The sequence below is a fragment of the Suricata suricatta genome, chromosome 10 (assembly GCF_006229205.1).
Source record: "Suricata suricatta isolate VVHF042 chromosome 10, meerkat_22Aug2017_6uvM2_HiC, whole genome shotgun sequence".
NCBI lineage: Eukaryota > Metazoa > Chordata > Mammalia > Carnivora > Herpestidae > Suricata > Suricata suricatta.
In genome coordinates, this window is record NC_043709.1 from 23,421,623 (window position 1) to 23,437,809 (window position 16,187).

At 35.8% G+C, this 16,187-nt stretch overlaps 1 protein-coding gene across 2 annotated transcripts in view; it reads right to left on the bottom strand.

Annotated features, from left to right (window-relative positions):
- CFAP54 (cilia and flagella associated protein 54) overlaps nt 1-16,187 on the bottom strand; it is a 279,565-nt gene that overhangs the window by 210,410 nt on the left and 52,968 nt on the right. For both annotated transcript variants that reach the window (XM_029955764.1, XM_029955763.1), the window contains exons 16-19: nt 15,984-16,112; nt 15,490-15,616; nt 10,381-10,467; nt 10,167-10,288 (exon numbers count right to left, since the gene is read on the bottom strand). In XM_029955764.1, the coding sequence (XP_029811624.1) occupies nt 10,167-10,288; nt 10,381-10,467; nt 15,490-15,616; nt 15,984-16,112 (465 nt within the window). The remainder of the gene's footprint in view (nt 1-10,166; nt 10,289-10,380; nt 10,468-15,489; nt 15,617-15,983; nt 16,113-16,187) is intronic.

Consider the following 16,187-nt stretch of genomic DNA (forward strand, 5'->3'; position numbering starts at 1 on the left):
TAGGATATCTATTACCAAAAAGACAAATGATAACAAATGTTGGTATGGATGCAGAGAAAAGGGAACCTTTGTACAATGTTGATAAGAATGTGAACTGGTACAACCAATACAGTAGACAGTATAGAGGTTCCTCAAAAAATTAAAAATAGAATATCATATGATCCAGCAATCTCACTTTTGGGTATTTATCCAAAGCAAAGGAAATCATCATCTCAAGATGTATCTGCACTTCTATGTTCATCGCAGCATTATTCACAATCACCAAGATATAAAGATAACCTAACTGTCCACTGATAGATAAATAAAGAAACTGTGTTCCATATATACAATGGAATATTATTCAGCCTTAGAAAATAAGGATATTCTGCCAATTAGGGTGACATCTATGACCTTGAGGGCATTCTACTAAGTGAAATGAGCCAGACAGAGAAAGAGAAATACTGTATGGTATCATGTATATGTGTAATCTGAAAAAAAAAAAGTCAAACTCATAGACTCATGGTTGCAAAGGGCAAGAAGTTGAGAAGAGGAAAGAGGGGATTTGGTCAAGAGGCACAAACTTCCAGTTACAAGATGAATAAGGTCTGAAAATCTAACGTAGAGCATGGTGACTACACTTAATTAATAATAATGTATTGCATACTCGAAATTTGGCAAGAAACAGATCTTAAGTGTTCTCATTCCAAAAAAAAGGTAACTATATGATGTGATAAATGTGTTAATTAAGCTAATTGTGGTAATCATTTCATAATGTACAGTAGTCCCTGCTTATCCACAGGAACACATTCCAAGACCCTCGATGGATGCCTGAAAGCAGAGACAGTAACAAACCCTATATATACCATGTTTTTTCTTACACATATATACCTATGATAAAGTTTAATTTATAAATTAGGCATAGTAAGGGATTAATAACTAATTATAAAATAGAACAATTATGAAAATATATAAAAGTTATATGAATGTGGTCTCAGAATATCTTATTGTACTGTACTCCCCCTCTTCTTGTAACAATGGGAGAAGATAAAATGCCTAGTGATGAGATGAAGTGAAGTGAATGACATAGACATTGTGACATAACATTAGGCTACTAGTGACCTTCTGATGATACAGCAGATGGAGAATCATCTGCTTCTGGACTGTGTTTGTCTGCAGGTAACTGATACCATAGAAAGCAAAACCACAGATAAGAGGAGACTACTGTAAACATATATCAAATCATCATGTTGTATAGTCTAAGTATATTACAATTTTATTTGTCAGTTATGCCTCATAAAGATTGGGGGAGTAGCAAACCTCAATAAACTAGGAAAGCTCTTGCCTTAGCATGAGAAAAAAATATTAATTTTAGCCAATAGCCAAAATTATAGCTAATAGGGAAGCACTAAAAGAATTATCAATAAAATCCAGAAGAAGACACAATGCCACTATTCCTTTTTGTCCTGGAAGTTTCAGCCAATTTAATAAATTTAAGGAAAGAAATCCTGAAAATGAGAAGACAAATGTGTGCCTACCAAATTTCAAATACATTTCACTCTGACAAAAACCTGTGCCATTTCCCCTGAAGAAGACACACTAGGTCAAAGCTTCCATTTGGAGATGCGGACTTAAGCTCAAAAGAAAGGGTAAAACTGGAGATAGGATCCACAAGTCATTTGCACAAAGTGATATTTAAAGCTGAGTGAGTAAACCAGTTCCCTGTGGGAGTGTAGATGATAAAACTGTAGTATCATACATTTTTTCCTAAAATAAAGGTTGACCTAAATTGAGATCAGAATTAACTCATTTTTATTTTTTTATAGGAAATGGCTGACATTAAGGTCTTATTAAATCATTAGTTGTGATTAAAATTTACCTGTAATAATAAATGAGTTTTTAAATTCTGCTTGTTCTTTCCAAGGACTTGAAAAAAATTTTTGGCATTTATAGATAAGAATCTTAGCCATCTGCATAGGATAATTATTCCATCATGTGAGAAGGGATGTTTCTAGGCCAACGTATCAAAGACCTTAGCTGTTGAGACTCCAAGCTAATTTACAGACATGTGGTGCTCAGTATAACATGAATTATTGCATGAATCAATCAATCAGGGGGATAGGGTGGCATCTACAATTTTCACTCATTCAACCAAACTGAAAAACAATGGGGGAAAATGGATGGAAAGAGATGTTGAAAGAGCTGTGTCTTAATGCTATGACGCATCGGCAGTGTCAGTTCAGTCCAAAAGACACAACAACTTCGGGGTTGGACAGAGGCTCTTTGACCTCTCCATCCTCTCCCATAGACAAAACACCAGATTTGGCTCCCTGAGATGGCAGACATGTCCACAGAGCAGGGTTCCCTTGAAAGGCAACAACAGATAGGAGTTTGATGAGGAAGAGACCAGAATCAAAATGAGAAAGAAGCTTGAGCAGAAAAAGATAAGTAGATTCCTCCCAGATAACTGTGGAAAATTTTAAGGAAATTCCTACTTGAACAGAAGGGAGATGAAAGTTATTATATTTTGAACATTAAATGTTAATGTGCCTTCATTTGCGTCACAGACTGTGGAGACCAAGATATTTTAGGCTGCATAAGAACAGGTGAAACCAGCCTGAGGAAAAAGTATGCAACACAAGGGAAGGGACTAACACTTTAAAAGTTTCCGTCATCTGGATTATGGGTGCAGCATGTAAAACGCACAAGCAGCACTGGTTTACTGGCCCTAATATTAATACAGATTACTTCTGACCTCATCTCAACTGGCTAACCAACTGCCCTGGGCTTTCTACCCTTATTTCCAAAACTTGCCTTGGCAGTTCATGCTCCAGTAAACCAGTCAGACACTAGCATCTTCTGACTTGACTTTAGCAGCTTCTCTCTGCATATCCATGAACTCAGCTGAGATTTTTTTTTAAAACTTCCTGCTTTCTGCCATGGCAAAGATATTTCTCAAACCTGGCTATTGATCAATATCATCTATGGAGTTTATTTAAAAATTAAGATAGTCCATCCCCAATCCAAACCTATTTAAAAAAATCTCCAGGGGTGGGGCTTGAGTATCTGTATTTGTTTATTTCTTTATTTTGAGAGAGAAAGTGAGGAAGGGAGGGCAGCAAGAGGCAGAAAGAATCCCAAGCAGGCTCCACGCTGTCAGCACAGACCTGATGTGGCGCTCAATCCCACAAACAGTGAGATCATGACCTGAGCTGAAATCAAGAGTTGGACACTTAACCAACTGAGCCGCCCAGGTGCCCCAAACATCTGTATTATCAACGAATGCCACGGGTAATTTTGAAGTACAGCAGCCACTGGGAGCCACTTATTCAGATGAGTTAATCAGTCTCCTACCCTTTCTCCTAGTCTCTAACCTCCTCAACCTCCAGTCATCTAGCCCTTCAATGACCCCTCCTATATTTGTTATTGTGCAAACTCCTCCACATGCCTTTGTATTCTGATCGTGATTATACTTTCTAGCCTTTTCTCTTTCTCTACTCTTTTGTTCTCCCATAACTACCTCCTATCCAACCTAACTCCAAAGCCATTAAAAAAAAAAAAAAGACACTCATTTCCTGAGAACCTATGTTTGTCATGCCTTGCAGCTTTTCCCATGGAACTTCCTCTTCCTGAAGGGTTTTACATCCTTTTCTGTGCTTCAAGACTCACTCAAACATCACCTCTGATTCCTCCCAAGAGAAATCCCACACATTTAGGTACTTACTCTCTTCACAGGTATTACACAATATGATCTGTGTACGTGGCTGTCTACATTCTCTAAACAGTAAATGTCTTGGTAGCAATGACTGTGCTTTATTTATCTCTTTAGGTTCAGGAAATGTGTTTTGAATGAAAGATATATGAAATTATGACAGACAAGGATGTTCTATGGCCCAATTTAAAACAGATTAATAAAAATACTAAAGTCTTAAACGAAAGGCAACAAAAATCTAAAACAGACTCCTTGATTTATGTAAATCAGATAAATTCTATAATAGTACTCAAGGTAAAACCTAATGTTAGCTAGAAAATAAAACCCTAACTTAGTATGCCAAATCATTGAGTTGCTAAAAGTATTCCATTTATAAGAGAGTGATTAGTATACTAACTAGAAAAAGTATCTGTACCCCCATATTCATTGCAGCATTATTTACAATAGCCAAGACATATTATATATATGAACACATAATTCATATGTATGAATATTCAGCCATAGAAAAAGAATGAAATCTTGTCATCTGAGACAACATAAACATAGATGGACCCTAAGGGCATTATGTTAAGTGAAATAAGTCAAAGAAAGAACAAATTCCATATAATGTCAATCACATGTGGAATCTGAAAAAAAAACCAACCTCATTGGTGGTAGAAGGTGGGACAAAATGGGTGGAGGTCAAAAGGTACAAATTTCCAGTTATAACACAAGTAAGTCATGGGGGTATAATGTACAGCCCAGTGACTACAGCTTATAATACTGCATTACTTATTTGAAAGTTCCTAAAAGAATATAGCTGAAAAGTTCTCATCACAAGAAAAAAACTTTTGTAACTGATAACAGATACATAAGTTAGTAAGATTTTTTGCAGTGATCATTTCACAATATATACAAATATTGAACCATTATGTTATGCATCTGAAACTAATATAATGTTATATGTCAATTATACATCAATTTTTTAAAAAGAAAGTGATTAGACCTTTTCAAAGGGGGTTCCTCAAATAAAAGGAAAAAATATTACCAGAAAAGTAGTCCCAAAAACTCAAGAAAGAAAAATTCCCATGAAACCAGCTCTATTCAATTGTAAAAAGAGAAAATGTTCTCAGTATGGACATGACAGTCGCCTATAACATGTCCAACATGTTGACTAATACGTCCACCAAAAAGAGATTGTTTTATTGCCATAAAACAATAGTACTGAAGTCAAGTCCTATTGTCTGAATGTAAATCTCTCTGCCTATAGTTCTTATTAAAGAAACAGACTTGCCTCTTCTTAGAAGTTACTCAATGCTTATGAGGACAGATTGACATTAAATACATTTGACCTCCACAGTAGAGCAAAACACTTAGGGAAAGATATAACACAATCTATAAGGTCATGATTAACAACTATTCATAAAAAACTATCATAAGACTGGAATAATAAAGTTGTCATTTTTATTATTTGTCTAATAGACCTCCTGAGGTATATTCTGGATTCTGAGGTAATATATACTATTACATACATTTTAGAAGAAGATGAAAAGTAGGTTAAGTCATATACAAGAATCCAGGAAAAGAATTTTTTTATTGCTAAGAATAAAATATACAAATTATAATATCACTCTCAGAGAAAACACAAAAAGGAAACATATAGTTTGATAGAGAAAAGTATATCTAGAACACCAAAAAATAGTTCTGATGTGATAAAATAGAATGTTCCAGAATGTTTAAAGTGGAAAACAGAGTAGTAGGAGTAATAGTAGTAATAGTAATAATAATAATGGCTAACATTTATTGACTGTTTGTTCTGTGCCAAATGCTAAGCATTTTATATGCATCATTTCCTTGAATCTTCCCAATAACTCCCATTTTATATATGAAGAAATTAAAATTTAGGAGAGCATAAGTAACTTGACCTTGGCCATACAGCTAGTCAGTGGCAGAACCAAACTTTAACCCAAGACCCTATACTCCTAACCACTATGTATTTTGTCTTAATACAAAGCTAAGTTAAAAAGAAGCATGGAAAGGCAACCTTGCTGAAGTTTCCCATGAAATACCCTTAAAACTTGAAATGTAAGTCAGCTAAAATCTCCTGTCAATAGTTTGAAGTCTGGAGGTCAAAATATGACTTCACAGGAGAGGGTGACAAAGGATTTGCTCTTTATAGGGAACACTTGAAGATGGAATAATTTAAAAGAACTGATAAGATCTCTGAAAAAAATTGATCTACATATATTCTTCCTCCAAAAGCAAATAGAATTGATTTGACTAACATGCTAATAAAATAGGAAGAATAATTATACTTAGCAATCAAATTACCACTAACATAGTTAATAGAGTGGTATATAAAATACATGAAGGTATAAATTCAGGAAATAGTAAAAGCTAAAAGTTATTAGAACCTCAAGTGGTCTGGGCTCCTTCATTAGTTCTGGTTCCAAGACAGAAAAATGAAATTAGAAAATGCCAATTACAATCATCATCATCATCTGCTAATCCATAATGCTCCTTTGCTCAGAGTTGAAGCAATGTGACTGAATTTGGGAACTGCTAACATCATCTTAACTGCCAATTTGTTTAGGTTCCTACAAACAGAATTAGGAGAAAACTAGATGCATCAGTTGGGCTTCTTTGTAACAGGAGCAACAGGAAAATGAGGCAAGGACCGCAGAGGGTCCAGAGAAGTAGAGTCTAGAACACAACCATAACAGTCTGATCAGGACACAAGCATTGGAAAGAATGAATGCCAACTGACATTAGTCATTTTATCCCTCTACTCAAGATTCAGATTCCAAGGAGGGAGCCACCAGTTGGCCTGAGTATTACTCACATCACTAGACCTCCAATTGGCTAGTAGAAAAGCAAGCCTCTGAAAAGTCCCACCTGACTATATCTAAAAGAGAAGAAGGAATTTTTCAAAAGGTGATATTTGGAAGGGAAAACAGACGCTGGACAGAAAACAGTGTACAATCCTTCACTGTAACCCTTATCACTTGGACTGAGGAATATTCCTGCCCCTTCCCAATAAGAAATCCCATCTGCACAGATATGTTTGGCTGGCGAACTCTGAAGTGGACAAAGAGCAATGACCATGAGCAACACAGTGAGTGCTCTATCTGATCAGACGTAGATCAGGGACATCTGAGACTAGTTCCAGGTACAATCCATGAAAGTAAATCTGAGGCTCATCATGTAATAAAAAGCCAACATGCACTTCTAGAAGTCCAATAACTAAGACACAGAACGGGGGTGGGGGTGGAAATCCCCGTAATCAAAAAAATAGGACAGTCGTTTCATTTAGAAAGATAACAAGCTATTATCAAAGGTTTGTCTCTGACTCCTGGCAACAAGTTGGTTCACTTTTAACTGATTAGAAATAGAATGGACACCTGATGAGATTATGCAGCTCCACAAGGTCAGGAAACTTCTGAAAAACTAAAACAGGGTATGAATTATTTAAGAGTTCTGAAAAGACCCAGGCTTTTCAAACCTTTTTATGGTGTCAGGTGACACATCAGTTACTGATTTGGGGATAAGTTTATTACAAAATCATGATAATGTAAACCATTCTATAATATACCCCAGCAGAAAATGATTGCCAAGGGAAAGAAATTTATTTGTCTTCTTTAAAGAGAGAAAGTTTGGCAATTATTTGAGCCATAACATTGCTATTTATGAGAGTACTCTAAGGACTGAACATTAAGCCTTAATACTTGGATAAAAAACTACCATTGAGGGGCAGAGGTGGCTATAGAAGATTTCAGAACTTCTAAATAAATATTCAACATGTTCCTAGTTGGTGAAATCCCTTATGGAGGACCCCTCATAAAAAAAATAGGGCCTCTAAATGCATCTCATGATTCTATCCTAAGAGGACATCATACTTACAATTTTTGGTAAGTTAAAATAGTTTCACTTAAGAAATAGAAGGAATAGGCATGCAAGGAAAATAGGTTAAACACTTCAGACTTCTCACAGCTCCAATGTGTCCCCCAGTGTAAAGGTAGGGAGACAGAGATATAACAAGGGAATGAGCATATTATGACAGTATGAAGACCACATTGAGTCATAATAAGACAAAAGGGAAAATCCCAGAGGCTTTATTCTCTCCAGGCTGAGAGGCAACAAAATTACTCCTGTGGGAAACAGTTCTAAAAGAAAGATAAGTTTTATTTGATGTAAAAATAGGACTGAAGTATTAGTATCCTCAAGTACTAGATAGTAGCAAGGGGCTACAGATGCATCTGATGAGAAAATGAATCTGAACACACCCCAAAGTCTTCTAACAAAAATCAGGCACTGGTCAGCTGAGACTATCCAAACCATCATCATACTCCTTCATTCAAATGCTATATATTCAAATTTAATAAAGCTCTTCCCTAATTCTGCCAGGACGGACTTACCAACCTTGAACATCAAGAGCATCAGTCCATCCAAAATCCTCAGACTTCCTCTCCGGTCTCCTCTTACTGTCTTATCCCAATACCCACCCCCCCCTTTGCCATTGCATCTCTGCTTCCAACACTGAGACCTACAGGACCACAAGAACTCCATGACCTTTATAGCTTCAGGAAAACGTGTTGTTTTCTTCTCCTATAATATTTCCACCCATTGTCTTCCTCTTCCTCTGCCTGTCGGTATTCGACTTCATGATTCCTTTTCTGGATGTTTCCTTAAACATTACCCACTGCTGGGCTGGGTACTCCTCTGCCTAATTTGCCTGGCACTCTTGGCAATGAGAGCATCTATGGCAGTGACTCATAATTACCTGCTTACTTATCTATGTTCCCACAGACTCGATTTATCTTGAAGGCAGGGACCACAAAGAGAAGGCAATCCATCAATACTTGTTGAATAAATAAAGGATTTTAGTTTATTTTTATCCCCTGTACTCAGCATAATACCAGGCACACAATCAATGTGCAGTAAATATTTGCTGAATGGATGGTAAGTACTCAAAAACATTTTCTGGATGAATGAAGTAACGGACAGATTTTCAGAGAGTGCTATATATCAGAAATCTTAAATTCCAATATCCTACTTTCTGACCTATCCTTCCAGCTCTCTGGTTCTGATTTCCTGGTCTCTGACCTCACAGAGACATCTAGTCTTGGGATGACTTCCTAATCACCAAGTCTTTAAAGACGTTGAAGGTGTCACTTCCATCTCCACATAATCTGCAACCATTTAATTATGAACTTCTAACCCAGACTATTACGTAGAAATCTGGCCTTGTACATATCTCTGCTGTCACCAAATGTTCTGCTGTCACAGAATAAAAATAACACACCAGGATAATGTCATACCACTATGCAGACGGGGCTTCTTAAAAATTCATGGTCTTCACCTTCAGCTAGAACTTTGTGCCGGCCAGTCCTTTAACTTGGAGTGGGCTTCCTTATCCATTCCTCATTCATTGCTTTTCACCCTGTAACCATCTTCTCTCTCCTCAGTCCAACTGTCCACCCCTGCTCTCCACTGTTAGCAGATATTGCTTCCTACTCTATGGACGATTGGCATAAGGAGGTCAACTCAACTCTCTGCCTCCACACCAATAGACTTACTCTAATCTACATCTGTCTTCTCCTCCTTCCCTTTTACATCAGAGGATGAGGAGTCTGCCCTGCAGTCCATCCTCCACTGAAGATGAATCATTTTATCTGTGTTTTCAATCCCCTCTCCTTCCCTCTTCTAATAGGACTCTGCTCTATTATTAACCCCTCTCATATCCTCAATTTCTTTTCTTCTGGCTCTTCATCCTCATTATATAAATATGCTAAACTTTTTCTCTTAATCTATTCTTAAACTCTGTATCCTCTTTCTAGCTTTGACCTACTTTTTTCTTTCTCTTATCAGCTAAACTACTTGTATCATTATTCTCTACTTCTTCATGTGCCATTCACTCAGCCAATATAATCAAATTTTATGAGTAATACAGGACAGAATTTTTGAAAATCCCCTAACTTGAAATGTAATTGCCCTCAAAAATTTTAAATCTAAAATCAATATACAATAAATCAGCAAGAAGACAGAACAATTTCCAGACCAAAGTAAGATAACTAGGCATTGGTCCATAAATTAGCAATACCACCTGAGAGGAGATACGTGAGCCAATGGACTTAAATGTTTTTTAATTTCATAGTAAGGAATGCATTATGATAGCATAGTGTCACTTAAATTCTAGTTTTCCTTATTTTTAATCCTTCTGATTTTATTTGGCTTCCAATGTAAGTTGCCTCTACATAGAGAAAATACAGAGAAAGGATCTCTCATTTCAGGAGAGTTCAGGACTGGCAATCCAGATCAGTTTCCCCTGTTCAGAACCATTCTACTTCTCAAAAGAGAGGACTAGATATAGGGACCCTGAAAGTTCATAATCTAATGAACACATTGTTTTTAGCAACAAGAACTAAATCATTCATTTAACAATGGTTGTATGTTAGGAGTAAAAAAAAAAAAAAAAAAAAAAGGAATGGCATGTTGTTACCATCAAAAAGTTGTGTGGACATGCAGAGGTTGCATCTTTCTCAAATATTAGAAGAGCTTTCTGCATCAAGTAAATTGCTTTGGATAGCTTATTCTTCTTTATTTTATTCATTACACTTAATTCTGAAACAGAAAACACACATTTTTACCAAAAGAGAAACATAAAAATTAACATTAAATTTTCTATAAAAACAGATTATCCCAACTTTAATTACCTGTAAAACAGTCAATGCTTCTAGACTGTTTCAGCTGTTTTGGATCTTTGGTAGATACATGCTTGCCAGCAGTTGGAGTCTGCAAAACTGAAGCAGAAGATTGCCAACACAATTAGATTTGTGTCCAAAAAAAAGGGCATATTTTCTAAACATTAAAGGGTAACTATCTCTTTGTAAAATTATTCCTTCCTCTCATATGTCATTTCTTTTTTCATTAATAGATAAAAATTCAAACAAATCTACAACAATCTACATACAAATGCAGTTTAATTGACAAATTCTCTTTTATCTGCCACCGTATGCCTGAGGATATAAAAAATGTCCAAATTATAAAAATATTTAACTTGCTATCTCATCTTAAATAAAATCATCTTGGAAATTGATAAATATAATACAAGCTACTTTTGTTCACTTTCCTTTTGATAAACTTTTTAAAACTGCTTCATCCATGACCCCTGCAAGAGCTCTGAGTACCCCATGGAGACCTCCACAATCCTCTCTCAAGATTTTCAACTAACACACGAGTTACTGCCAGCTGACCATAGGCAGTGAGAGATCTCGGGGTACAGCTGGGATGAGCCATCATGGTGCTGTAGGAAAGAGAGGATGAGGCAGAAGAGAATAAAAGTGTGCTGGCCCAGGAAGACTGAGAATGTTGCTCTGGTTTTGATTTTCTACATCTGGTCCTCAAGAGACCAGGCAATATTTTGTTTCTTGGAGCTATGTGAAGGTACTCATACTAACCTGACAATAAAACCCTCAATTTTTAATTATTTGTGCTGCCATGAAATGATTGATCGATGAAAAGATGCCAACAGATACCATTAAAGGATATAAGATTTCTTTAATGGTGAAAAATAAGGGAACTTCTCTGCATGGAGACAGCAACACAAAGCAGAAAATAATGCATCATTCTCTCAGTACCTAGTAGACTATAAGTGCTAATGAAGTAATAGCTCTCATGATTATAAGAGTCAAAGATAAGAAGGATGAGATGGCAAGAAAACCCTGAATGCCCAATACAGGTAAGTCATATTTAATGTCACTGCCATCAACAGGCAACCACTGCAAAATTCTTGAATGAGAATGACAAAAGCAGTATGTAGGCAACATTAGTCTGGCAACAGCATGCAAGAATGAAGAAAAAAGGGAAAAAATGAAAATCTTTGCTAGGGTGATAGTTCAATAAGTGGAGAAAAACATCAAGGAGACCCAGAACTATTGCAAAGGAGTAATAATTAGGTCCATTTAAATTTGAGCTCGAGTATACCACTGGTATTGTTAAATTGCATCTGATGAAAACTCAGAGGGGGGCGCCTGGCTGGCTCAGTCGGTTGAGCAAGCAGCCAGCTGTGGTTTAGGTGATGATCTTGCAGTTTATGAGTTCGAGCCCCACATCGGGCTCTGTGCTGACAGCTCGGAGCATGGAGCCTGCTTCAGGTTCTGTGTCTCCTTCTCTCTCTGCCCTTCCCTTGCTCATGCTCTGTCTCTCAAAAATAAATAAACATTAAAAATTATTTTAAAAAATACTCAGAGGATCACTTAGCCCTCAGAGATTTATGGATGATAATTAGAGAATGAACTGGTTAGTAAGTAAGCAGACCCCACTTCACTACAGAAGATAATATAGCTACCAAGTGAAAATTATAGGCTAGATTTCTTAAAGAAAACCTGTCACATAAATGCCATTCATGTTTTGAAATATATTTGTAGTCCAAATATTTTTAAATCAAAGAATATTCAAGATTCTTATTCTAAGTAGCCTTACTGAAAAAAAAATATATGATGACACAGAAATATTTTCATTTTGTCTGCTTCACTATACATCCAGCAGGTCTTTTAAGAAACAGACTTTGAAACAGTTTAAATGTTGAAAATAAAATCTAAGTGGACAAAAACTATAAAGGGATAAAAGAATGAAGAAAAGAGAAATTTTATGTAAACTAAATGCAAATACAAGCACATGGTCCTAAGTACATACCAATTGGAAACATAACCATAGAAAAAATAAAATTAATTCAAGTAAATTTGAACACATAGTTTTCTAATATGTGATATAGTCTAAAAACAAAATGAACTGCAAAGAAATCCTAAACTTACTTAGTAGGTTTGTTGTTATTGGTGGTATTGGTTTAATAATATTGAAAGTACTTTGTTAGTATGGTCAGATAAAGCATCATGGCAGCATAAGACATCCCTTACCCCCTCCACATTCAATAACAAAAACTCAGCATCTAATCATGGACAAAAACAAAAAAGTGTCCGAGAAAGAAGAGCAAAACTGGAGGTACCAAACTTCCTGATTTCAAACTGTACTGCAAAGCAATAGTAATTAAAACATGTATGGTACTGGCATAAAAATAAACACCCAGACTAATACAATAGAAATAAATATGTGGAAATATGTCCAATTAATACCAGACAACAAAGCTAAGAATATTTGGTGGGAAAAAGACAAGCATCTTTAATACATAAATGGTGTTAGGAAAACTGGATACCCCTATCCAGAAGAATGAAATTGGACCTCTTATACCACTTACAAAAATTAACTTGAAATAGATTAAAAATTTAACCTAAGAACTGAAACCATAAAACTCCTAGAAGAAAACATAGAAAAAACACTTCTTGACATTAGTCTTGGCAATGATTTTATTTTGATCTGACAGCAAAAGCACAAGTAATAACAAAATTAATGGGACTACATCACATGAAAAAGCTCTGCACACCAAAAAAAGTAACCAACAAAATGAAAAAGCAACCTACAGAATGGAAGAAAATATTTACAAATCATATATCTGATAAAGCTTAATATCTAAAATACTTAAAAAACTCATACAACTCAATAGCAAAAAAAAAAACCCCAAATAATTCAATTAAAAATGGACAGAGCATCTGAATAGACATTTTTCCAAAGAAGACATACAAACGGCCAACAGATATATGAAAAGCTGCTCAACATCACTAATCATTAGGAAAATGCAAATCAAAACCACAATGAGTTATCACTTCACATTTGCTAGAACAGCTATCATAAAAAAGACCAGAAGGGCACCTGGTGGCTCAGTCAGTTAAGCGTCTTACTTCAGCTCAGGTTATGATCTCATGGTTCGTGGGTTTGAGCCCCACATTGTGCTCTGAACTGACAGTTTAGAGCCTGGAACCTGCTTCAGATTTTGTATCTCCCTCTCTCTCTGTCCCTCCCCTGCTTACTCATTCTCTCTCTCTCTCTCTCTCTCTCTCTCTCTCTCTCTTTCTCTCTCAAATATAAATAAACATTTAAAAAGTTTTTTAAATAAAAAAAAAAAACAAGAGATAACAAATGTTGGTGAGGATGTGGAACAAAGGAAACCCTTGTACACTTTTGGTGGGAATGTAGATTGGTTCGGCCACTGTGGAAAACACTATGGAGGCTCATCCAAAAATTAAAAATAGAACTACTACACAATCCAGAAATCTCACATCGGGGTGTATCTCCAAAGGAGATGAAAATAAGATCTCAAAGAGATATCTGCACTCCCATGTTCACTGCAGCATTATTCACAATAGCCAAGATATGGAAATAACCTAAGTGTCTGTCAGTGGATGAATGGATAAAGAATATGCAGGATAAAAAATACTACCGCTATGTATATACACTGTGGAATATTATTCATCCACGAGAAAGAAGGAAATCCTGCCATTTACAGTAACATGGATGGACTCTGAGGGTATAATGCTATGTGAAATAAGTCAGACAAATGCTGTATGGTATCACTTATATGTGGAATCTTGAAAAGCTGAATTCATAGAAACAGAGTGGTGGTAACGTTACCAGGGGTTAGTAGGGGACTGGAAGGAGATGAAGAGATGTTGGTCAAAAGCTACAAACCTTCAGTTATTAGATAAATAACTGTGCCATACATTAGACCCTTAGAGCTTATTTATTCATTCATCAGTCAGTGGACATGCGGGTTCTTTCCATAATTTGGCTACTGTTGATAATGTTGTTATAAACATAGGGATGCACGTATCTCTTCAAATTTGAATGCTTTAGACAGAAATCAGAGGTTGTATGAGGCTGGAACACTTAGTTCTATTCTATAATTAGTAATTTATAATGGAGTAGTAGTTAAATGAATATTTGGCTATATAATCATGCCAAGAGTAACTTACCTTTATCAGAATTTAACCTGAGTTTTTAGACATAATAATGCTTAATCTTATTTTGAAACTCAAATGTGTTATCTGTATGCACTCTAGTATTATTACAGACATCTTTTTTTAAAAATGTTTTGACATATTTACCTAATAATAAGACCAAAAGAAGTTAGATCCAAGTCCTGTGTGTTCTGACATTGCTGTCAGAGATATCTTCCTAAGGTCTACAATAGCTTCCAGGATAAATATAACCCCCCCCGGCCATTGAGATGTAACTGGGGTCCACCTCGGCAGGCTTCTCTGTGCCATTTTCCCACGTGTGCTCTTCATTCCAGCCGTAAGAGAATTCCAGCAGTTCCTAACCTGCACCATACAACTGTTTGGTTTCCAGCTTGCTAAAGGCTATTTTCCCTCTTCAAATGACTATTCCCTTTTCAGTCTTCATCAAAAAGATATTTACTAGCCTCTGGTCAACTATCACCTCTTCTAGGAAGCCATCCCTGACTCTTATCTATTATAGAGTCTCCTCTTCTTTGTGCCCATAACAAACACTCTAAGCCCACTTCTGTTACATTTATTAATCTCAACTGTTACAACTGGCTTAGTATCTAGAAGCTCAGAATTAGAGGCTGTATCTTATTTATACCAAATATAAGAGGGTTCCTAGAACTTAGTAGGCACTCAATAATTATATTTGCTTGATTTAATTAACAAAATATCGATAATTTGCTATAATTCAAACAAAATTAATTTAATTTTTTTAGAAATTTACTAATGGATTTACTATACAGGGGATAAAGTGATAATGAAAGGTATCTATTGATATTAATCAGGGAAAAGAAAAGAAAATAATGAAATTTATCTGAAAAACACTCTGTCAACAAAAACATAATTTACAAATTAAATTGATTCTATACTTCAACTCATCTTAAAATTGATGCAGGACAAATTATCTGCTTTGATGATGACTACCTTGCAATTGGTCAAGAAGTACAACAGCTACTCGGTGCTGGGCTTGAATTAGTTCAAGATGCAAATCCATCATGAAACTATTCGGTGTGACTGATTTGCAGACGTCTCCATCTATATCCTGGGTATACTTCGGTAGAATTGAAGTAAAAATAAAAAAGAAATGCAATTACCAAAACATACCAAAAATAGCTCTATCCTATTATCATTCAAGTTATCATTTTACTCCAAGCCATTAAAATTCTGCTCACTTCTCAACCCTTTGCAATCTGGTTTGCATGCTAATAAACCTGCTTTTCAAGTTCACCAGTGGCCTCTTCAATAACTAATTCAAAGACTCCTCACTCTCCTTGATTTCTTCTGGGAAGCGGGGAATAGATTTCTGGCCTCTGAGAGTAAAGCTACCACAAATCATGCTTTACTCACCTACTTGCAAGGTCAGCCCTCTGCCAAGCTAAGTAACACTTAAATCTAATGTAAGAGTTTCCCCTGTTTACCTTGGCATAGCAATGGTCAATCACTGATGATCCATTTGGCAAAGTACTTAATTTGCAACTCAAATTTATTCCACCAATGGCTTTGTCAAGAAGTTCATAAGCCAAAAATAACTGTTCCACAGGTTTTTTCTAAAGGAATTTTATAATAAGACAGAAAAATAACACTTAAGGGAAAATCATATACAACATTCCCAAACCCCTTTT